The following is a 22,775-nucleotide window of genomic DNA, read 5'->3' on the forward strand; positions in this document are numbered from 1 at the left end:
AAAAATTCAACATATTTTTGTTAAATATATGAATATAATTAAATATATTCCTTCAGTAAACTGAACTGGACAAAACTACAGAACAGACCTTTTACACACTCAACTTATTTAACTTTAAAATGATATTACTTGGAATTCTACTACATACCATCTTAGATCCTGTTTTGAAATTCCATTCACATTACATTCGATTTACTAGAATGCCTTTTTTTTTTTTTTTGAGATGGGGTCTCACTCTGTTGCCCAACAGGAATGCAGTGGTACAATCATGACTCACTATACCCTTGAACTTCTGGGCTCAGGGGATCCTCTTGCCTCTGCAGCCTAATAATTTTTTTTTTTATTTTTTTCTGGAGTTGAGAATCTTGCCTTGTTACCCAGGCTGGTCTCACACTTGTGGCTTCACGCAATCCCCACACCTCGGCCTTCCAAAGTGCTGGGATTACAGGTGTAAGCCACCATGTCTGATCTGGAATGCTTTCTAAAAATATGGCATTATAAATATAATACTGAAGAGGAAAAAAAAGGTTAAATCTCACTTCAAGAAATTATCAGTCTAATAGCATCAGTAAAAATGGCACTTTTAGTCATGGCATAAAATACAGAATAAGGCTATTTTTCAATTATTGAGTATTTTCAAGTTGGAAAATGCATTATGAAACACTCAAAAAGATGTTACTGGGTTTACTCATCAAGTGCTTTTGACACTATATAAATGACAGAGTAACACCACAGTTATGTGATTGGGACTCAAGAATCCTTAAATGATAGGACTGAAAACAGGTATAGACTTATTTGTCCAGAATTTATGTTTTTCTGTATCCCAATAAAATAAGCCATGTGTATTGTGTAAAATTACAGTCTTTCAGTCTGTCCAATGTGCTTGCTCTCCTGGCTAGATATTAGCTAAAAATTAGCAAAAACAGCCATTTCCCCTATTATTCCCCAGCAAAGATGTGAAACCAAAGTGCCTAACCTTTTCTGCCTGGTGGGCTGCCCTCCTACTGGACTATTTGAGGTATTCAGCCAGCAGGTCGATGTGACTAAGAAGGTAAACACAGACACAAATGTAAACATTAAAAAAAAAAGGAACCCTTTAGTATACTAACTTTTACCATGAAAACCATTTCAGTCATTTTGAGAACTGGCAATGAAGATGTTTATACAGTCTTAGTCTCCTTTTCAACCTTGGAGGCAGATCTGCAGCAATAATAGTAACAAGTAGGAGCAATGGATGTACTATAATGACCATCTTTTATGATGACTGGTGTATTAATACAAATCACATTTTTCTGAGTCCATTCATGCTATGGATGTTTTCTTATGCATAAACATAGAGTAGACACATACTGAATAGATCACATCTGTTAAGTCTCTTGCCACAAGCATCAAAACTTTTCAGAGCTGTCTCTTCTGTGAAAATCCATTTTATGTAGCAAGTTGATTTTCTTTGTGGTTCATCCCCATGCCTGAGACTTGCAGTAATGTAAAACCAGTTTACCATCACTGCCAAAACACTACAAAAAAAAAAAAAAAGGCAATAAATCAAACTCAATCTTTATTATTCTTAGATGAAACTAAGAAAATAAATGCCACATGTATCAGAAATATCCACACACATATATTAAGTTACCTATGTTACAGGCTATCTCTTTCAAAGGATGCCTGTTTCTATCAGACACATAATAATCCCAAGTGTTTAATAAAATCTGTCCTTTAAGCATCTCAGGCATGAATGAGCTTATGTATTTTAATCTTGTCCTTTCTCTACATGTCCAACCACAATGTATGTCATTTCAGCTGTTTTCTAGTAGTGGTGCTAGTATGTGTACTCTAATGACTATTCCAATGACCCTGTAAGATGTTTAACAAAGTCATTCTTATGCTGCTTTTTCAATTTCTGGTGGGCAGATTTGGATAACAGATTAGAAGAACAATGTAGAAGAAATCAAATGTAGATAAAGAAAAAGCCTTACTTTCTGAGAATTACGAAGATGACTTTGAAATGTAATTTATTCCTTGGTTCTTCAATCGTTGTATAATTTATTAATATCTTACATGATCAAGATGTTAGATAACAGAACAAGAAAGTCATCTTTTCTACCCCACAGAATTAAGAATGGCATGCCGTCTCTTGAAATAAAAATGTGAATTAACAATACTACGCAATATACATATTATACAGATGTGCATACTCCATTAAGGAAAAAAAGCAGTGATTTCTTTTTTTTTTTTTTTTTTTACCTCATAGAGAGTTCCAACTTCTTGGTCTGGGGAAGGAGCAAAGGACTGATTCACATAAATAAACTACAAGGAAGGAAGGAAAAACAGAGATGTTTAATGGTATCCTAATCTGCATTTTTCTGCATTCCAATCAGCTAGCTATTTTGTATTGTTTTCACAATTGAAGAAAGCTTCTCTGAACTCCTAACTTTTCTAAATAGTCAATTTAAAGAGATCTTTATGAAGATCTCATTTTTCCTCCAGAGGACAAAAATAACACAATTCCAGTTCCTAGAACAGTGGTTCCTTTTTACAACTAAGAAACTTTTAAACATTTTTTACAAATAGCTTTTAAAGAGCTGGCTATTCAAGAAATTACATTATCGTAAAAATGTCCCCACTTACCCACAAAGAATTTCTCCTAAGATAATTACACACGCACACAGCCAAAAATCAGTATGTCTAATATTCAAGGTAGTTTGTGCACTTTCCTTGGGTAAATGTATGACATATATACTTAGGTTTTTTAATAAAGTCACTTACAGGCAAATGAAGCAGGAAAAAAAGTAACATAATTAAAACCTTATAACCTTGCTCTTTAAAAGATTCACTGCTCAATGTTTCAGTTTAGTCTGTTTATACTAAAATATTTCTAGTACTTAAAGTCACAATGTCGAGGTGCCTTCTAATAATTTTCTTTTTGGAAAACAAAACTTTATTTGCAGGTAACATATTTAGTTTTCGTTTAATATCCAAATTTGGGACTAAAATGTCCTGGATTAAACTTAGTATTTAAAAAAAAAAGTATCAGAATAGTTGGTTGACAGATACTATTTTGATCACCAACCATGAACCATCAATATTGCTTTCATCTCTCTTAGCCAATATAATGTGGTGATTAAGTGTATAGGCTCTGAGATACATCTGGGTTTGAATCCTGGCTTTAAATACAAATAATCTCTTATCCTCTTTATTTGTAAGATATGGAAAATAATAGGACCTATACCTCTTGGGTCTGTTAGGAAAGACAAAATGAGATAATACACTAAGTTTCAGTGCCTGGTATATGTATTCAATAGACGTTATTGTTAAATTATCTTTAAATAGTTCATGCTGAAATATCAATTCGTGGTTACGGCTGAGTAGAGTTTTGGCACAAAAATTTCAGAACTGTAACAGAAAACAATGTGCATTATAATGTGAATTTTTCGTAATACAGATATAATTTGTGTTCAGTGCCTGACAATTTATGAGCAAATCCAGATTTTACTCTTGTACATTATAAATGAGGGGACGGGCTCTCAATAACAGCTTAGTTTATTTTATCAGTGTCTATGATGTGCTGAGAACTGTACATGGAACTATGAAGATTAATGTGATCTCTTCCCTCAATGAGCTTATAATCTATAGGAGAGGCAGACACATGAATAAATACAGGTGAGAAAAGTACATCTAATGAAGTATGTAGCGTACAGAAATGTACACTAGCCTAGCCTAGCAAAAGGGTCAATGATGGCTTTGCGGGAAATAAGAAATAAGCAGGATTTAACCAGGTGAAGAAAGCAGTAATTAGGACTTTGTAGGCAAAGGAGACAAAGAGTAAGATGGTGTTGTGTTCACAGAAAACAGCAGACTAGATGGAGCAGAGAACCAACCAAAGGAATTCAATGTGATTTTGTAACAGGTGTTAAATGGAAATTTTAAAAAACAATTCAGTTAGTTTAAAAGTGACAAAGCCATAAATCTGTTTGTATACTATAAAGCTCTATATAAGTAACAGGTTAACATCATCAATTCCACCGTAGAATCGCTGAGTGGCTTATAATTTGTTACTTTAAAGTAGATGTAGTTACTCCAGGTTTGTGAAAGTAAAATTCCATGAAAGTATTATTTCCAAACTAAAAGAACTTGGGCAGACAAAATTAGTTTTATTACTTTGCCTTTAAATCAGCTTTTTTTTCTTTTTGCTTTTAAATCAGCAGTCTTAAAATTGATGTCTAGTTATTCTGGTTATAAAGCTCTCTGTCTAGTGGATTCCTCATGGTTCCTTGGAATAGCATTTTCTGCTAATAGTCTGTGCCCCGATTAAGTCAGTTATGCAGGATATGAAAGCCTTATTTCACACTTTTTCCTTAAGCATCTTTGCTGTCAAAGTTTGATGACAGCCTAATTTTCTAAGTCATGCCCTCTTTCCCATCCCCTACATTTCCAAATGATTTCAAGTCCAGTAATTTTAACAGAATGCATCCTGGTGTTCATTATCCTGGGTTGATACTCTCAGGTACTTGGGATGTTTTTTCAATATGTAGTTTCAAATCTCTTATCTTAAATGACATTTTTACAGTATTTTTTCTGTTCCCTTGCTCTGGTTTTCTTCTTCACAGACTCTTGCCCAAAGGTTGACTCACTTTTTAAATATTTTTCATCTTCTATTTTTCTTAACACATTATCCGTTTAATATGTTCCTCCTACTTTAGTCTCCATTTCTGAAATAATTTTCTTTTATTTCTAATTCTTTTCCTGAGCTTCATTTCTTAGTTTTACTAATGCTGATTGTTATTCTTTCATGTCTTATACCATTTTCTTGTTTTTAGCTCATTTTGAAACACAAGGTTACAGTTTTCGACTTGTCTTATAGGTGTATTTTTCTGGCTTGATTTTGTCGTCTCTAGGGATGTTGTTCTTTTCCACATCTCTTTTTTCTTGTAACACTGTACGGAATTTGACCTTGTTATTCCTGTTATTGTTTTTATGTGAAATCAGTTTTCCTCAACTTTTAGAATGAGGTGAATTAGGGTAGTTTTTCTAACTTCACAGAGCTCCCCGTTGTTTTTTGTATACTATTCAAAACAATGGAGGCCTGGCTTTGAGCTTTCCAGGCTCTGTTCCCCTCCATTTTGATCTGGTCTTTCTTTTTCCTTCCTTTCTCACATCGCTACCCTTTTCCATTTTCATTTCACTTCCTGAAATTTCTCCTCAGTATGGGGTCCTGGAGCCCTCCTGGGTCCATTTTGGGATTGCTTGAGCCCTTCCAAGTCCTTAGTGCAAATGTAATGTCATCACGTGCTACAGGAGACGGCAAAACTCCTTAGTCAGCTTCTATTCTTAAATTGGCTCACTTTGCTTCCCAGTCAGGATCTATTAGCGCTTTTGAGGTTCTTCTTTTCTCAGTGCTATCAGATGCCAACCCTGTTTCTTACTGCTTCTTTCAGCACAGATGCTGATACCATGCAGGTCCTGTGGTTGCTGGTGGTTTGTCCCCACCAACATGTGTTTTGGGGCTCATGGGGATACCTTATCACCTAGTTTTGTTACAAATACTAATCAGGGGTTTTTGGTTTTGCTATCTAGTTGACTAAGTTTTGTGAGAATTCAGAGAGATTCACGTATACCTTCTGATACCACTATCTTCCCAGAATTCCTAGCATTACTTTTTCTCCTTTAACGTCCATTTTGCTAGATAAAATTCAGGAGATATCAGTTTTAGTTTAATCTAGGAAAATGACAAAATAATTCTTATGTTTCCTATTGCTTAAATGGGAAAGGATAATCATATTCACTACAGAGGCTTTAATTTAACCCTTATGAAATTGTTTTCATAGGGTAAAATGGTTGAATGATGGCAATTTTATATGGTTCAACCTACTATGTATTGGTATCAATCAAGTCCTTTCAGGTTACTGAATGAATACAGGCAATACAAAATTTCAAGACTCTTAACATAGAACACAGTATCATTTCATTTTTCTTAAATCTCCATGTATTTCTAAACTAATGCATTAAATTACTCAGTACTCTTATTTTACCAACTCTTCATGTTGCGTCTTTAGCAAAGATACAGCCTCTGCTCATTTCTCTGAAGTGTATGTCCTCATTCCCCTGACTTTTCCATTTAGCTTCACTTTTGTGAAAGCACTTGCAGCCAAACTCTTAGATCAGAGTCAGTTTTTGCTCCTCCCTGACAAAAAGAAATTCCAACATGTCCTGCTTTAATGATAGTTCACTTGTTTTACCCACGCACACGCCTGTTCAGAAGCAAATATTTCCCCCTAGCGCCCCTACACAAAAATTCCTGATTTTATTTAAAAAATACTTAGCGATTCTTCAACTACCTATCCACTCATGCTATCTCAGTTAACACTATCCAAGATTGTGATCTACTTGCAGATAAAGGTGTCTGACATATATATAATTATGTATATACATAAAACACTTAATGTGCCAAATACATGTAGACATTTAAATTTCTGTAGTCAAATGCCAAATTAAAATGCAGTGGCATTTAAAGAATTAACCTTTACTACAACTGCCATTGTGAAGTGCTTAACGTGTACTGTAACATGAAATATTTTCGTTCTTTCACAATATATGGCAAAGATACATTGCTTACCTCAAGAAAAATAGGAAAAAAGTAACTGCTATCAAAACAAACTGAAAAAATCCAAAACTTCTGTAGTAATGTACAGATATTGCAATGCTCTATGATAGATTTTTCTGCATGGGTATTCAGTGACTTTCTGAGGAAAACAATACAGGAGGCAAAAAATAAACTGGTTCACATTGTAAAACAAATCTAAAACATATCATTTCGGAATTCCCCAGAGAATCCTTTGATAAAGTACATAAACTCCACTAACAAGAGATAAGGCAGGGCACAGTGGCACACTCATGTAATTCTAGCACTTCTGAGGTGGCCCCGTCTCTACTAAAAACACAAAAATTAGCTAGGCTTGGTGGTGCACTCCTGTAATCCTGGCTACTAGGGTGGCTGAGGCAGGCGAATCGCTTGAGCCAGGAGGAGAAGGTTGCAGTGAGTCATTGCACTCCAGCCTGGGCAACACATGAGACTGTCTCAAAAAAAAAAAATAAATAAAAATAAAAAATAAAAAAAAAATAAAGGGATAAAAGGGCATAACAAAAGCAACATATGTGGCTCCACATGCATTTCTACAAACAACAGTTAATTCACTGTCGCCTAGGAACTACTGCAAATTTTTGTAGGAAAACTTCACCATTGGTTTCATACCAACTGTTCTGAGGCCATGAGTTTAAGAAACTTTTTGATGAAGTCAATGAGTCCTTGGATGGTTCGTGTTCGCTCTACTGCCCACTTCTTTGTTTTCATAATAGGAGTATCTCCCACAGCCTTTAGCAAAATGTCAACTGTAAAAGAAGAATAAAATTTACTCACAATTACACTGAAACATCTAAAGAGAATGGAATATAAAAGACTTAGAAACCAGAAATATTTAATCTACATCCATCTTATGTATTTATGATACTGAAGATATGTGAGAGGTGTAAAAATGTTAGATTCTTTTCCATCATTTTTTTTCTTGATCCTACGAAGTTCTCCCAACAGGACTACTTTTTAAAATACATTTTATCTTAACAGGCAATTCCAAAGAGAGGAAATACAAATGATCAATACACAAACAATATTTAAGTTCACAAGAAGCAAAGTAAAATAATGTCATGTCCCTTTCCACCCACCAAACTAGTTAAAATTAGAATAATTACCAGTGTAGATGATACTACTTTTGAGAATGTAAAATGGTATACCCTTTGTAGAATGCAATATGGTAATACAGATCCCAATAAAGGTACACTTTGATTCAATAATACCTCTAGGAATCTAGTGTAAGAAAATGAGATGTGTAAAAATTCACTTAAAAAGATTTCACCTCTATTTAAGCATTTATTTTTATATGAAACACTGGTAAACCTAAATATCCAAAAAGGGTATTTGCAGGTGACTGATTAAATAGAATGTAGTAAGCAGCATACACTTTAAACTACCTGGGGTTTGAATCCTGGCTCTGCCACTTGCTGGGTATATATGTGGATATTTAATCTCTCCAACAGCATGTACAATATCTCAAATTCATTAAAAACCATCACAAACACATTCACATAAATATGGAAGAATATGCACCAAAATGTTATTTCTCAGTAGTGACACTGTAGGCAATGATTACTTGGTTTTACTTATGCTGTCTGTAACTACCAAATTTTCTGTAATAAACTTAATAAAGGAAAGCAACAAGTTATTAACAATAATAGAACAACCAAAGGCCAAAAAGAAGTTGCAGAAAGAGAAATCTTAAGGTTTCAACGATTCAAAACACAGATTATGCAAACCCAAACCCTATGAATCTGTCTCTCAGACATAAAGTTATTTGCTAAAACAAAACAAACATACATCTGGCCGGGCGTGGTGGCTCACGCCAGTCATCTCAGCACTTTGAGAGGCCAAGGCAGTAGGATCACTTGAGGTCAGGAGTTCAAGAGGGCCCAGTCCCCTTCCAACTTCTTGTTCAAGATCACCCTGGCCAACATGGTGAAACCCCGTCTCTACTAAAAATACAAAAAATTAGCCAGGCGTGGTGGTGCATGCCGGTAATCTCAGCTACTTGGGAGGCTAAGACAGGGGAATCGCTTGAACCTGTGACGCGCAGGTTGCAGTGAGCCGAGATTGCGCCACTGCACTCCAGCCTGGGTGACAGACTGAGACATCCTCTCAAAAAAAAAAAAAAAAAAAAAAATCTAGTCAAAAAGCAAGACACATTGAAAGCAAAATAGTGTATTGCTGCCCCCTAAAGTTAACTCTATTCTATTACACCCTTCTTGCTCCATTCTTTTGGTATTAAATGTTGGGGCCAAAAGATCAGAGGTCATTTTATTCAAGTTTACTCCTGGAATGAAGGCATCTAGAACACATGATGCATGCACACTTTATCTTCCTAGTAAAGAACTACTTAATTATCCTAGGTCCAGTTATCTTGGGAATAGGAATGAATTTGGAGATAACGTGGGATTTTAGTTAGCCTATCTTTCATATCTCCCTTCACTGCTCCCTCAAATCTCCTGGGGCTATCAATAAATCGATTAATGCAATTAAACATTTCCAGAAAGTGAAGCAGAAAATATCATGAGTTATGCTACCACGGAAGAAGTGTAAGACAATGAGAAACTAGAGAAGGAAAATAATTACAGCTGCCCTCTCTTTTTAATTTTAAAGGTGATTTGCTTGTAGTTCTGAACCCGGATACACATTAGAATCAACTAGGGAAACACTTACTCCCCAGGAAACCTAACATACCGCCAGTGCCAAAACCTTGGTCTGTTTCAACAATCTTTCTTCTGTAGATTAAAACAAAGGCTGAGGATACAAAACAGCTAAGCTGCTTTCATCATATTATCCTTAACAAATGATGACAACCTCAAGGTAGGAATAGTTAGAAACTAAGTTATATACTGGAGAGGCAAACTCAAATGCTAACGAGAGCCAGAAAATAAAAATCTCATCCTTAAATGACAGTTCAATTTGCAAAAAAATACTGTCCAGACCAAGAAAATATGCCCTCGGGCAATATTTAGATTGTAAGCCATTGTTTTTTTAGCTTTTGTTTTACACAGCTATCATCAGGGTTAAGTAACAAGTTTTGACTAAGACTGTTAGACCTTAAAACGAATCTCTGAAAGTCCGCTCTTGCCTATAGTAAATTGGAAGAAAAAATGCAACAAAAAACTGTAAAACCTGCGGAATTCTTTTGAAGAAAGATTCTATTGGCTATCCATGGAAATACTCATAGTGCATCACGTGGAAATGGGAGTCTGATTTAAAGGGGGAATGGGGGCAGTCTTGGGAGAGAATTATCCTCCACAGCAGCAGAAGTTGAAGAAAAGGCAATGAGACCAATGTGTTTTTTTTTTTTTTCGAGGCGGAGTTTCGCTCTTGTTGTCCAGGCTGGAGTGCAATGGCGCGACCTCCGCTCACTGCCACCTCCGCCTCGCGGGTTCAAGCGATTCTCCTGCCTCAGCCTCCCGAGAAGCTGGGATTACAGGCGCGCGCCACCACGCCCAGCCAACTTTTATATTTTTAGTAGAGATGGAGTCTCACCATGTTGGCCAGGCTGGTCTCGCACTCTTGACCTCAGGTGATCCACCCGCCTCAGCCTCCCAAAATGTTAGGATTACAAGCGTGAGCCACCGCGCCCGGCCAGAGACCACTGTCATCTTAAGACAGAATGGGGAAAACTTGTCTAAGGACAAAATCAGCCTCTCTGAATCGAGGATGCTTTTATGCTGCTTTTCTCATAGGCAACTCTAACTCTACACAAAGTGCTTTAGTACACGTAACCTTAGCAATCTCTTTTACTAAGGGAAACATTCTCAAGTAATAAAGGGTTGAGGATTGCTGGCTCACGCAATGAAATAACTCACAAAGGTTCCAAAATGTGTTTCTTAAAAAGGTAACATCTATGCCTTTGGCTTTCCCTTAGCAGTCTTCATTTTGCGTAAGAATTTGGTTTTTGGTTTAAGGAGTGAATTCACAACCAAGTGGGAGGCGGAAAAAAGCAAAAGCGAGTTAAGTTGGAAGGCGTGAATTCTAATCCAGGCTTTGCCAATGACCATCCCTACCATCTGAAAACATTACTCAAATAATTAGCTCTTGTGTTAAGTACCCGGAATTACCGAGACCCCCCACTCAGCTCCTCCCTCCTTCAAAGAGCTCGCAGTCTGGCCGGCTCAAAAAATACAGTATAAAAAGAAGTGTGGCAGTCAAGTATCAGGCCCTACACCGATAGACAGAGATGATATTTTAACACTCAACTTAAAGGCCTTAAAAATAAAAAAGTACACTTCTTCTGATGACTGGTCAAAATGCAGGTCTAGGACAGGAGCTCCTCCAAATTTTGCTTCTTTACTGGCCGCCAACCCTAGTCAGATGCAATCTGAACCTCCCGCCTCTCTGCCCGGAAATAAAATTCAGTTACTTTTTTTCTTGGTATCGCCAGCAGGTTCCTCTGTTCCCGGGGAAACTGCAGCGGAAGACGGGGGCTCCGGGGTGGTTGTTTCTGGGGAGACCTCCGTAAGTCCTTCCCCTCCAGCAGCACTTGAGGGAGGAAGCTGCAACACGGACTGCGGCTCCTCCGCCATCTTGCTTGGAGAGACTCCAGAGCGGAAGTAGCGACCGAGCGCGTGCAGTGGGCGTGCTTTTCTCCAGGGAGCGTCGCAAAGGAGGCGCCAGAGTAGGAGGACGCAATTCCACAGTGAAACTTGGTGTTCCCGGCTAGTCATTCAAATCGAAGCTGTCGCAGACCTCTGAACGTTAATAACGCAACATGTGTTTCTCCGCGACTACAGACCTCGGGAGAGGAGCGGTGGGCAACGTGTCCGTGCTCGGTCGAATGCGCACATTCCCCTTAGGCCGCTGGCTCGGACCTAGAAATGTTTCCGCTTTCCTCAGTGCCTGCCCCGCCCAGGCCCCTCCCCGCCCCGTGGGCCCCGCCCGGCGGCTCGGGAGCGCGCGCGGGCGCGTGCCGGAGGGGGCGGGTGGGGAAGGATCGCAGGCGAGATTACGAGGCGAGGCTCGCGCGCCCGCCCCCGCCCTGGCCCCCAGTGCCCACCTGGTCGGTCCGGCACAGCCATGATCAAGGCGATCCTAATCTTCAACAACCACGGGAAGCCGCGGCTCTCCAAGTTCTACCAGCCCTATGTGAGTATCCAGCTGCCGCTGATCCGGGCGAGGGGGAGTCGTTGGCGACGGGCAGCGCCCAGCGCGGCTTTCTCAGAGCGACCCCCTCCGGCGCGCTGCGGCCCTTCTCGCGTCCCGGCCGCCTGGCCCTCACCAGCTGTCAGCCTCTCGGTGGGTGTGGACGGGGTGCCCACCTCCCTGCCGCGCGGTCAGCCACCGACGTGGCTTTGCCCGGGCGGTTCCTCCGCCCGTCGGTGGGCTGCGTGCTTTCCCGGCTGTGCGGGCGAGGCCCTGGAGATTTACCGGTGCCCGGCCCTCGCCGATTGGGCAGCCGCAGCCCACCCGCGTCCCAGAGCCCTGCGCCCCGGCCCGAAGAGCCCACCCCACGCGGCTGCCTTCCTGCCGCCCGCGGCTGCAGTTGGCCGGGGAGGAGGAAGACGGCGCGGAACTCGTTCTCCTCGCCCCCCTCCCCCGACTCCTAGCTTTTCCAGGTGGACTTCTTTCTGTTCTTTGAACAGATGGGCTACTGGTTTTCACTGTAATCCTCTCATAGCCCAGGAACTTTGGCTTCCTGCGTTTGATAACTGCATGTTCTGTACAGTCTCTCTTCTGTATGTTTCGATACGTGACAGACTGCCCAGTGTGACTTTCTGGTGTCTCCTTATTAAAAAGGAAGATATGTGAGGACCTAATATTTTTATCAGGCTTTTTACCAGCTGGCTGCAAATTATTTACCCTCAAGTAACCGGCGACGTTTGTAGTTGACTGATTGCAACTGTGGTTCTATACCTAAAAGTTATGATTTCAGCTTCTGGTTTGGCATTTTTCCACGTATGGGAATTTGCCCTCATTTATAGTTTTTTTCTGTTTATGAAGAATAGTAGCATTTGCAGAACTTCTCTTTTAGACGTGTAAATACTGTTTAGTATGGACAAGTGCAGGAGGCATTAAGGTAGTAGAGATAAGGTAGTAGAGATTTGTTGATGATCAAGGAAGTGTTTTACAGAGTTATGTGCTTATCTGAGGGCAAAATTCACTAGCTGAAACACATAAAATTGGACTCCCAGTGGTAGGATTAATGTGAGGTATAACTGTTGTGTGGTATTGTGGCACTTTGCTTATAGCAAGAAATGAGCTTTCAATTCAATTTTGAAATTGTGCCAAGGGTAACACTTTTATGCAGATAAGTCCCAGATGGAAATCAATCTTGCCATTACAAAGTATATGTGAAAATGTCAGTTTGCCTAAAATGATAATGCAGTCTGGAGGTGTTAGTTGAAGTGAGAAATCTTGAGCTTATTCTTCATTTGTTTCATTTGTTTTGCTTTTGCTAGCTATAAAGAATATTTTCTGCTACTCGTGTGTGGTTTTAATTTAGTATAACTTGAATAGTAATGGTCTGTTTGAAAATTCTACATCATTCTTTAATCCAGATTAAGTTCTAGTTGATCCTCCCGAATGTAAAAAAATGCCATTAACTTTACCTGTTTGTTAAAATATAGTACCAGTCTTTATTGAAGGAGTCTTTGTCGTAACCATTTTGCCAGTGTCATCCATTTGCAGTGTAAAAAAGGTATGTTGCAATAGTAAAACAATTCAAAAAATTATTTTTCCATATCTAAACTTAAGCAATATTCAAAATACTGGGTTTCCTGGCTAATCCATATAATCGGTGTATACTACTCGTATAGTGTATAATTTAACCATCTACTGAAAAATGCATTTAATTTAGAAACTCAGGAATCTGTCTTTCCCTTGTCCAAAAGTGGGAACAGAGGTATTGTTTACCATCACTTACTAGGTAGCAGTGACGGTTAATGTGGGAAGAGGCAGTTTTGGCAGGAGTGGCAGCCCTGGTGGCATTTTTGTCCATTGTATGAGTGACAGTGCCACTGAGGGCACAGAGCTAGAAGATATAAAAAGAAGAATCTGGTGGCCACTGGCCATGTATAAGTGGAGTATGAGAAGTTGTTTCTATGTATTAAGTTTCTATAAGTTGGGTTTTGCCGAGTGTTTTTTTTTTTTTGTCTTTCAGGAATAATTTAAGATTATTTATTTATATATTTGCTTCCTCCACTAGACCATAACCTTTTTGAGGGCAGTTATTTTTTTTCATTCATTCATTCCATCAGTTTGTCAACGGATATTTAATTTATGTCAACCATGTGCAGGCACTGTTTTAAAATCTGAAGATGAGCAGATAACTTTCGCTCTTGTGTGAGAAACATAGCGCTATTAAGGAGTAGGCTATATTATAGCATGCCAGATAGTATTAAGTGCTGTGGAAAAAAAATAAAGCAGGTAAGCGTCTTAGAGAGTGAGAGGATGACAGTTTAAAATAGGGTAGTCTGGTAAGTTCTCACTGAGAAAGTGGCATTTGAGCAAAGACTTGAAGGAGGTAAGAAAGGCAGCCTTGCAGATATCTGGGGGAAGAGCATCCCAGGTAGAAGGAGCAGCAAATGCCAAAACCCTGAGGAGAGTGCCTGTTTGAAGAACCCCAGGAACTTCTACATAGCAGGAGCAGTCTGTGTAAGGGAACATTAGTTGGAAGTGTCTGTTTGTGTAGGGCGTCATTGTATTCTTGCTGCCTGGAATGTCCTTCCTTTCCATGGCCACGTGTACAAATTCAACCCCTTGTTCTAGGCCCAGCACAAACATCACTTAAACATTCTGTGAAGCCTTTGATCTTGCTCAAAGGCTTCTCTTGGTTTTTAGGGTTTTATTTTTTATCTTTGTTATGACACAGTATTCTCGTTCACAGCCTACAATTCCTCGTGGCAGCCATCCTATAGAATACCTGAAGGAACTTATCAGATTTTAGGTATATTTTTGTCATTCTTAGCAGTCAACACTGAGTCTTGAACCTAGAAAACTCTCTAACTCTTTGCTAAATGCATTTATTTATAATCTCCTAGCTTGGGATACAGTTGGGATTAGTTGACTTGCTGAGTTTCCTTCTATCTCTTAAAATGTAGTCCTTCACTAACTAGAGGTTTTAAGAATCTCTGCCTTTAGCATAAAAGTAATGATGGAATATCTGTTACTCAGCTGTTTATGTTTTAAGAGGTCTCTTAGAAGTATATGTCCAATATGAATAAAAAATAAATATTGAGTTTAATTTATTAAACAATATCAATATCTAGAGGTGTGACTGAGCTAACGATTCCATATGCTGGCAGGATGCTGAGGTTTGAGTCCAACAGTAATCGTTTAACACTGGGCAGTTTAAAAAATGTTTAACCATTTGCCAACAAGTTTATCCTACTGCACTGCATTTGCATTCCTCATTTATCTCCCTCAAATATAACAACTTATATATTCATCTCTGCCCTTTAACAGTGCACATTTCCATTTCATGCTGTGATAGATTGTTAGATTCGATTGTGGCTCCAAGCTGTTATATGTGAGAAATATGAAGTTACACACCTGTTTTGTTAAACCGAAGTTTTGGTTCCTTCTGCTAGAGTCAGACGTTACGAATTCAAGTGTGGGCTGGGTGCCATGGCTCATGCCTGTAATCTCACCACTTTGGGAGGCCGAGGCAGGCAGATCACCTGAGGTCAGGAGTTCGAGACAAGTCTGGCCAACATGGTGAAACCTCATCTCTACTAAAAATACAAGAATTAGCCAGGCATGGTAGCGCACACCTATAAGTGCAGCTACTCGTTCCGAGGCTGAGGTAGGAGAATTGCTTGAACCTGGAGAGGTGGAGACTGCAATGAGCTGAGATCGTGCCGCTGCATTACAGCATGGGTAACAGAGTGAGACTCCATCTCAAAAAAAAAAAAAAAATAAATTCAAGTTTGGACTCAAAATGCATCCCTTTTTGTTTTTGCCTTCTATATCCTTGGTCTATGACTGCACAAATTCAAATGTTTTGCTTGGTTTGTCTTTTTAAGTTGATGCTTAGCTTCAGCGACTTGGCAACAGTAACCTTTAGTCTTTTAATACTTGCCTGACAGTATTTGTGCATTACTGTAAATAACTAATGAGATTTATATTTTCTAAACCAAATATATTTTTACATAGCTATCAAACAAAAAAAATCCCTTGGGTTATGATTCCATAGGGTATCCTCTGGTGAATTACTTTTAAAAAAATTTTCTTTTTTTATAGAGAAAAGATCTCACTATGTTGCTCAGGCTGGTCTTAACCTCCTGGCCTCAAACAATCCTCCAACTTTGGCTTCCCAAACTGCTGGGATAACAGATCTGAGCCACCATGCCTGGCCTGTGAATTACTTTTATAAAGTGGAAATGTCTTTCTTTTGTGTGAATTATCTTAGTTGTTTCTGCAGTTGTAAAATACTGTGTGTATGTATGCATGTGTGCGTACACACCACACACATATGAAGTGCAAGCAGGAAAATTTTCAAATTAACCTATATGAGTTGCCTCAATTTTTTTAATAAACTGTATGTAATTAAACTGTCAACCAAATGCAAGCCTTAGGAGGAACTCTAAGATTCTTCTTTCTCATTTTTTTTTTAATCTTAACATAAAAATACAAAGTGGTGAAAGTATAGATAGCTTCTTTTTTCTTTTAAAAATATCCGTTAAAAAGATCCATCCATGTTCACTGGATGGATAGTAGTGAACTATATAGTCTTTTTTTAGTGACTATTAAGACATTGTGGCAGATGGGATAATTAAACTTATCTCTGTGATCAAGATAGAATTATCAACACTCCTGAGTATGAGGGTGTTAACACATACTAACACACGGCATTTCAGCTTTTTGTTAAGAAGAAAATTCCATACGATTTGGTTTCCTTCCATATTAGTTATAATGCATTTGTCTACATAAAGTGGGTTTATGTAGCCTGACTCAAGTGCTTAGAAAGAACTATGTTAGGTACATTATAGGAAGTGCAGAGTAGTAGACCGATTCCAAAAGTATTTGATTCAGCAAATCAATGACTTTATTGTAGATCCAATTTCTTTCTCTTTCTCTGCTTTACTCATCACAAAATTACTATTATCCAAAGGCTGTTTTTCTCCTTTGGTAATCAGTTCAATTCAGAAAGAGACAACTATCTGTTTCTGCAGTCCTGGACTGTGTCTTTCCCTTCATTCTGGTTAGACCCACCCAAGACCGATAATATTAATAGCTTACCCTAATCAAGATCCAACTTTGGATTGGAGCTGAAGATGAGAGTGAAAACGGGAATAAAATGGATATTCTGTTGGAAAGATGAAAGAAAGGAGTGGATGGTGGGTAGGCAAACAAAGGTCTGCTATTTCTTCTTCTAAACTTTAAAAAAAATATTTATTTTTATGGCCAGGCACAGTGGCTCATGCCTGTAATCCCAGCACGTTGGGAGGCCTAGATGGGAGGATTGTTTGAGCCCAGGAGTTCAAGACGAGCCTGGGCAACGTGGCAAAACCCTGTCTGTATGCAAAAAATACAAAAATTAGCGAGGCATGTTAGCACACACCTATAGTCCTAGCTGCTTAGGTGGCTGAGGTGAGAGGATCACTTGAGCTCCAGAGATCGAGGCTGCAGTGAGCTGAGATTGCACCATTGCACTCCAGCCTGGGTGACAGAGGAGACCCTGTCTCAACAAATTTAAAATATATATATATTTTTATTGAGGTATAGATGACAAAAATAATTACATGTATTTACAGTGTACATGCTATTTTCGTATATGTATATATTGTGAAATGGGTAAGTCAAGCTAACTAACATATCTGTCACCACTATTCCCTCTTTATTAGCTTTTAATTTATTTTAGTTTTCTGTAATTTTAGATTGCTTCTGAGGTTGTTAATATCAGGAGTAGTTCCTTGTAATATGCAATACTGAACATGTGTCACAATAGATCTTAATTTCAGGTTTTCCTTATATCAAAGTATCCTCGAAAAACCCAAATGCTGATACGTTCACAGTTTTTATATGGAGTATGCTGGAAAACTTGCTTTTTAAAAATTAAGATTAAACCTTTTGAATATTTAATTGTAAAGGAGGAAATAAAGTCTTCAAAGTTAAAATGATTTTTGGTTATGAGGGAAGTGTTATAAATAGGACAATGTTATAGGTCATTTCATGGCTTTTCTAAAAGAAGGCCTTACATAACGTACCTATATTATATTCTTTGGCAAAGTTGTTTTCAATTTTAAGTAAGTTTCTTTTTTTGTGAGTGTGGAAAATTAAGTATTAAGGCCACTAAGGTCATTCTTGGTTTTATCACACACAGATAATTATTAACACTTAGTGTATTTCCCCTGGTCTTTATTTTTCCTTTCAGAATGTCCCAGGGAATAGGACATACCTTTTAGACATTAATAACACAAATAAATGCTTTGAAGTTGATGATGGATTTATTAAACATTGTGGCTTTAAGATAACTGAATATGTTAATATTCAGCCACTCTCTTGTTAAAATTTAAAAAAGACAGTATATGTTAATAGCAGATTAATAATTTGCATGTTTTAAGAAATGTGTATATATCTTTCTTCTGTATAAAATTAAACTTACCTATGTAACCTGAGGTTATCATTGTCCTTGTCTTTTTCATTCTAAAGGGAAATCTTTGCTAATTTTTGTTTGAAAGTCAAGAGTTCATTCTTGCCTTTAGCACTTAGAGTCTTTTTTGTACCTGTGGATTATGGATTCTGTCACTGCTGTTTATAATTCAAGGTGATTCTGAGTTGTTACCGTCTAGAGGGCGCAGTCCCATTCCAACTTCTTGTTGTATAAAACTGTCACATTAGGCTAACTAAACACATTCTTTCCTCACCCATCTGCCTTTTCAGCTTTCCTCTCATCAAATCCTTTGAACTACAATATAGTTAAAACAGCTTTCTTTTCTAAAGAATCAGGCAACTCTTAGAAGGATATTGAGGTGAATAAAGGACAATTCTAGCTAACTACTGTTTTAAGACTCCAAGTGGAGGAAGCCCTTGTAGAATTAGGCCTCTGACTAGGCCTTCTAGAGATAGGCCTCTGGGAAGAGGGGTGGGCTTTCTGGATACTTCCTGATCTGTCTCTCCATTACACTCTTTCTCTTTTCCTGTCCATATTCTTTCAAGTATTTATTTGTTATTTGTATGGCCCTATTCTAAGCACTAGTAATACAGCGATGAGTAAGACAGATGTCACGCTTGCCCTATGGGTTTACATTCTGGTGATAGGAGATAGGCAATAAATTATTTAAGATTGCAATTAGCCTGAAGACAAATGAAACCGTATAAGGGAATAAAGCTTGATGGAGGAGAGCCTATATTAGATAGGGTCATTGGGAATACCTCTGATGACCTGACATTTGAGAGGAAAACTGAATGAGATAAGAGAGGAAGAATATGAGAACAGCAAAGAAAAGAATGTTTCAGGCAGAAAGAGGTGCAGTGTCCCTCAAATGGGACCACACTTGATGTGTTCAGGAATAGCAAGAAGGCAAGCTGAGAAATCACAGGGAAGAGAGGCAGGAGATGAAGCTAAAGAGAACGATGGGGACAGATCATGCCTGTATGCCACACCATGCCCCTTGACATAATTCAGTTTGATGACATCATGCCCAGCATGTTCTCCACAAGAGGAGCAACTCTTCTTTGAATCATACTTGCATTTTGCCATTTAAACAGTGCCTCTGCAGAAGGGGCAGTGAGGCTCTCCTCTGATTAGTTACTTTCTTCTCTACTCAGTTATTGTTAGGCTCTGGAAAGATGGGGTTGCTAGGCCAGTGAATGAAGGTAAAAGTCAGTGCATCAAAACCAGGCATGGTGTGTGCCTATAGTCCCAGCTACTTGGGAGGGTAAGGTAGGAGGATTGCCTGAGCCCGGGAGTTGAGGCCATGCTAGGCAACCATAGCATGACCCCTGTCTCCTAAAAAAAAAAACAAAAACAAAGGAAACAAAAAACATGAGTGCTCCAGTTCTGTACAGCCTCTCTATCAATGAAACCTGTGATCAAGCTTTCCTAAGTCACCTGTGAAGGAACACAACTCAAGAAGAAAACCATTTTTTTCTTAGCTTGTTGTCTTAATTATATGTGAATAGAGTTTATGTGAAGCCCACTAGACCCACCTCTATTGTGCTGAAAAGCATTTACATTTTTCCAGTCTTGCAAGCCTGATGTAATTACAAGAATCACTTGCTGTCAGTCACAGTTCTCTTTGTTACTCAGGAGGAAAGGGCTAACTTTTAATATTCCAGACCCACTGAATTGTTTTGATTACCTTGTGCTTACTGAGGAAGAGTACCAGTTGATTCTACTGCATACATATCCTATTTCCTATCATTAATATATCTTAGTGTGATATGAAAGGGTTATAAAATAAGTTTTATTGTAGTAAAAAATATATAACATAAAATTTATCGTTTTAACAGTTGCAAGTGTACAGTTTTGTGGCATGAAGTATATTCACATTGTTGTGTCACCATCACCACCATCCATCTGTAGAACTTAGTCTTTCCCAGCAGAAACTCCTTACACATTAAACACTAACTTCCTATTCTCCCCTTCTCCTAGTACCTGGGAAACACCATTCTACTTTGTGTCGCTATGAATTTGACTGCTCTAAGAACCTCATGTAGGAGGAATCATGGAATTTTTGTCTTTTTGAAACTGGCTTTTCTTTTGGCATGTCTTCGAAGTTCACTCATGTTGTGTAGCATGTATCAAAATTTCTTTAATTGTTAAGGCGGAATAATATTTCATTGTATGTATGTACATACCATCGACCTAAAAGGAAGAGGCTGAAGCACAAAATAGGATTCATAGAGTTTACCTGAGCCAAAATGAGAACAGTTGCCTGGGAGACTCAAGTATCCTTGGATATGAGCTCCCCTTGGCCACTGTTAACAAGCAGGTTTGTGAAGGCATTAAATAAAGGGGACATGGAGTGGGCTGATACCAAGTTGTCTGTCAGGAATTCTCGCTAGTTTATAGAAATAACTTTGGTTAATGATTGACTAACATTGTTGAGATACAGGGAATTGTTTATAGTGTGTGGTGTAGTATTATTAGGTTATTTTCTAGTTACTTGTGGCAGTATAAAGCAGTTTCAATAGATAAATATTTATCAAAGCTCAAAAGAGAGAAGTAGGATGTGATTGCTGTCACATTTTAATGCCTTTCTGGGCCAGATCATTTAAAAGGACCTGCATTCCTCAGATAAATGTTTCCTTCTCAATGCCGTATTTTGTTTATCCGTTTGTCAGTGGAAACTTGGGTTGCTTCCATCCTTTGCCTATTATGAATAATGCTGTGAACATAGATGTACCAATATCTGTTTGAGTGCCTGCTTTTACTTTTTATAGATACATACCCAGAAGTGGAATTGTTAGATTAAATAGTAATTTTATGTTTTGTTTTTTTCTGGGGAAGCAGCTCATCATTTTCCACAGTGGCTATACCATTTTACATTCCCACCAGCAATGCACAAAGGTTCTAGTTTCTCTACATCCACGTTATTTTTTGTTTTTTGAAAATAGCCATCCTAATGTTTATGAAGTGGTGTGTCATTAAGGTTTTGATTTGCATTTCTTTAGTGACTAGTGCTGTTGCAGATCTTTTCATGTTTTTATTGACCATTTGTATATCTTCGGAAAAATATCTATTTGAGTCTTTTGCCCATTTTAATATTCAGTTGTTTGTTTTTGTTGTTAAGTTGTAGGAGTTTTAAAAATATATTCTAGATATCAGTCTCCTATTGTATATATGATTTGCAAATATTTTCTCTGATTCTGTGATTGCCTTTTTACTCTGTTGATAGTGTCCTTTGATACACACAACTGTTTAATGAGATTTACGTTTTTGTTGTTGTTGTTGTTGTTGTTGCTGGTGCTTGCTTTTGGTATCATACCCAGAAAATATTTTTTTAATTACTATATAATAGTTCATTGTATAGTATACTATAATTTAACCAATCAATGTGGACTTCAATTTTGAGTAAGGTTTTTTGATGAGATTAAATAAGAGAATGGTTGTGGAACTTGACATATAAAGACTTAGTAATTGTTGTGTAAATAATAATGATTACTTTTATTACTGCTTGTTACTTCCTACTTCTAATTGGAAGATCATGTAGTCAGTCATAGGACTATAGAACACACCAGAGATTGTTCTCAAATACTCTTTGTATTTTCTCAGAATGAATTATCTCTTTTATTTTATTTTTTTCTAAAAACCCCAGTGTTTAAATTATATGGGCCCTGTTTTGGTAAAAGGCAAAAGGTTTATAAGATCTGAAGAGAAACCAGAGTATGTGGGCCCTGTTTTGGAATGAACTTGCTGCTTATTATAAAATGGAAAGTCCTCAAACACTCTTCCACAGAAAAGTTCTGTAAGAAGACTTGTATAGGAGAAAGTATGGCTATAAAAGTTGCCCCAGCTTCTTTCATTTTCTCTGCGAAATTAGCTAACCTTTTAAAAAAAATCTTAATTAAAATGTAGCTCTCACATGCTATAAGATTCACCCATTTAAAGTATATAATACAGTGGCTTCTAGAATTATATCATGGTTGTGCAACCATCACCACAATCTAAATTTAGAACATTTTTATCAAACTAAATGAAATTTAGTACCTACTAGCAGTCACTCTTCAATCCCCACTCCCCACTGTCCCTGGCAACCACTAATCTGTTTTGTTTCCGTAGATTTTTCCATTCTGAACATTCTATATAAATGGAATCCTGAAATATTACAGTCTTGTGATTGGCTTCTTTTTCTTAACATGGTGCTTTCAGGATTTGCCTATGTTGTAGCATATATTAATATTTCATTACTTTGTATAGCTAAATAATATTTTAGTATGGAGAGATATATACACACTGTATCTTGTTTGTCCATTTATCAATTGATGGACATTTGGGTTGTTTTCACTTTTGGGTTACTATGAATAATGGTGCTATGAACATTCATGTATGAATTTTTCTGTGACCATATCTTCTCATTTCTGTTGGGTACATAACTGGGAGTAAAATTGCCAAATCATATGGTAGGAATATGTTTAGTTATTTGAAGAAATGCCAGACTATATTCTAAAGTGACTGTACCATTTTACATCCCCACCAACAATGTCTGAGGGCTCCAGTTTCTTCATATCCTAACCAACTCTTGTTATT

The 22,775-nt window shown here is 37.9% G+C and overlaps 2 protein-coding genes across 8 annotated transcripts in view; one reads left to right on the plus strand and one right to left on the minus strand.

Annotated features, from left to right (window-relative positions):
• Positions 1–353: 353 nt before the first annotated feature.
• ATG12 (autophagy related 12) lies at positions 354–11,459 on the minus strand. Of its 2 annotated transcripts, XM_003259859.4 has the most exons (4): positions 11,004–11,459; positions 7,250–7,386; positions 2,245–2,307; positions 354–1,517 (listed from the first exon to the last, which is right to left on the minus strand). In XM_003259859.4, exons 1-4 carry the CDS (start codon positions 11,305–11,307, stop codon positions 1,458–1,460), a joined length of 564 nt encoding a protein of 187 aa, XP_003259907.1. In that variant the 5' UTR covers positions 11,308–11,459; the 3' UTR covers positions 354–1,457. The 2 variants fall into 2 exon arrangements, with proteins under 2 accessions (XP_003259907.1, XP_030673877.1); XM_030818017.1 differs by lacking the exons at positions 354–1,517; positions 7,250–7,386 and having other exon boundaries at positions 2,246–2,307; positions 11,004–11,319.
• AP3S1 (adaptor related protein complex 3 subunit sigma 1) overlaps positions 11,102–22,775 on the plus strand; it is a 69,509-nt gene continuing 57,835 nt past the window's right edge. For all 6 annotated transcript variants that reach the window (XR_004031443.1, XM_030817974.1, XM_030817962.1 and 3 more), the window contains exon 1: positions 11,102–11,725. Coding sequence is in view for 5 of the 6 variants with exons in the window: in XM_030817974.1 (XP_030673834.1) it covers positions 11,657–11,725 (69 nt within the window). In the remaining variant the exon portion in view is untranslated. The remainder of the gene's footprint in view (positions 11,726–22,775) is intronic.

The sequence above is a fragment of the Nomascus leucogenys genome, chromosome 2 (genome assembly GCF_006542625.1).
Source record: "Nomascus leucogenys isolate Asia chromosome 2, Asia_NLE_v1, whole genome shotgun sequence".
Lineage (NCBI taxonomy): Eukaryota > Metazoa > Chordata > Mammalia > Primates > Hylobatidae > Nomascus > Nomascus leucogenys.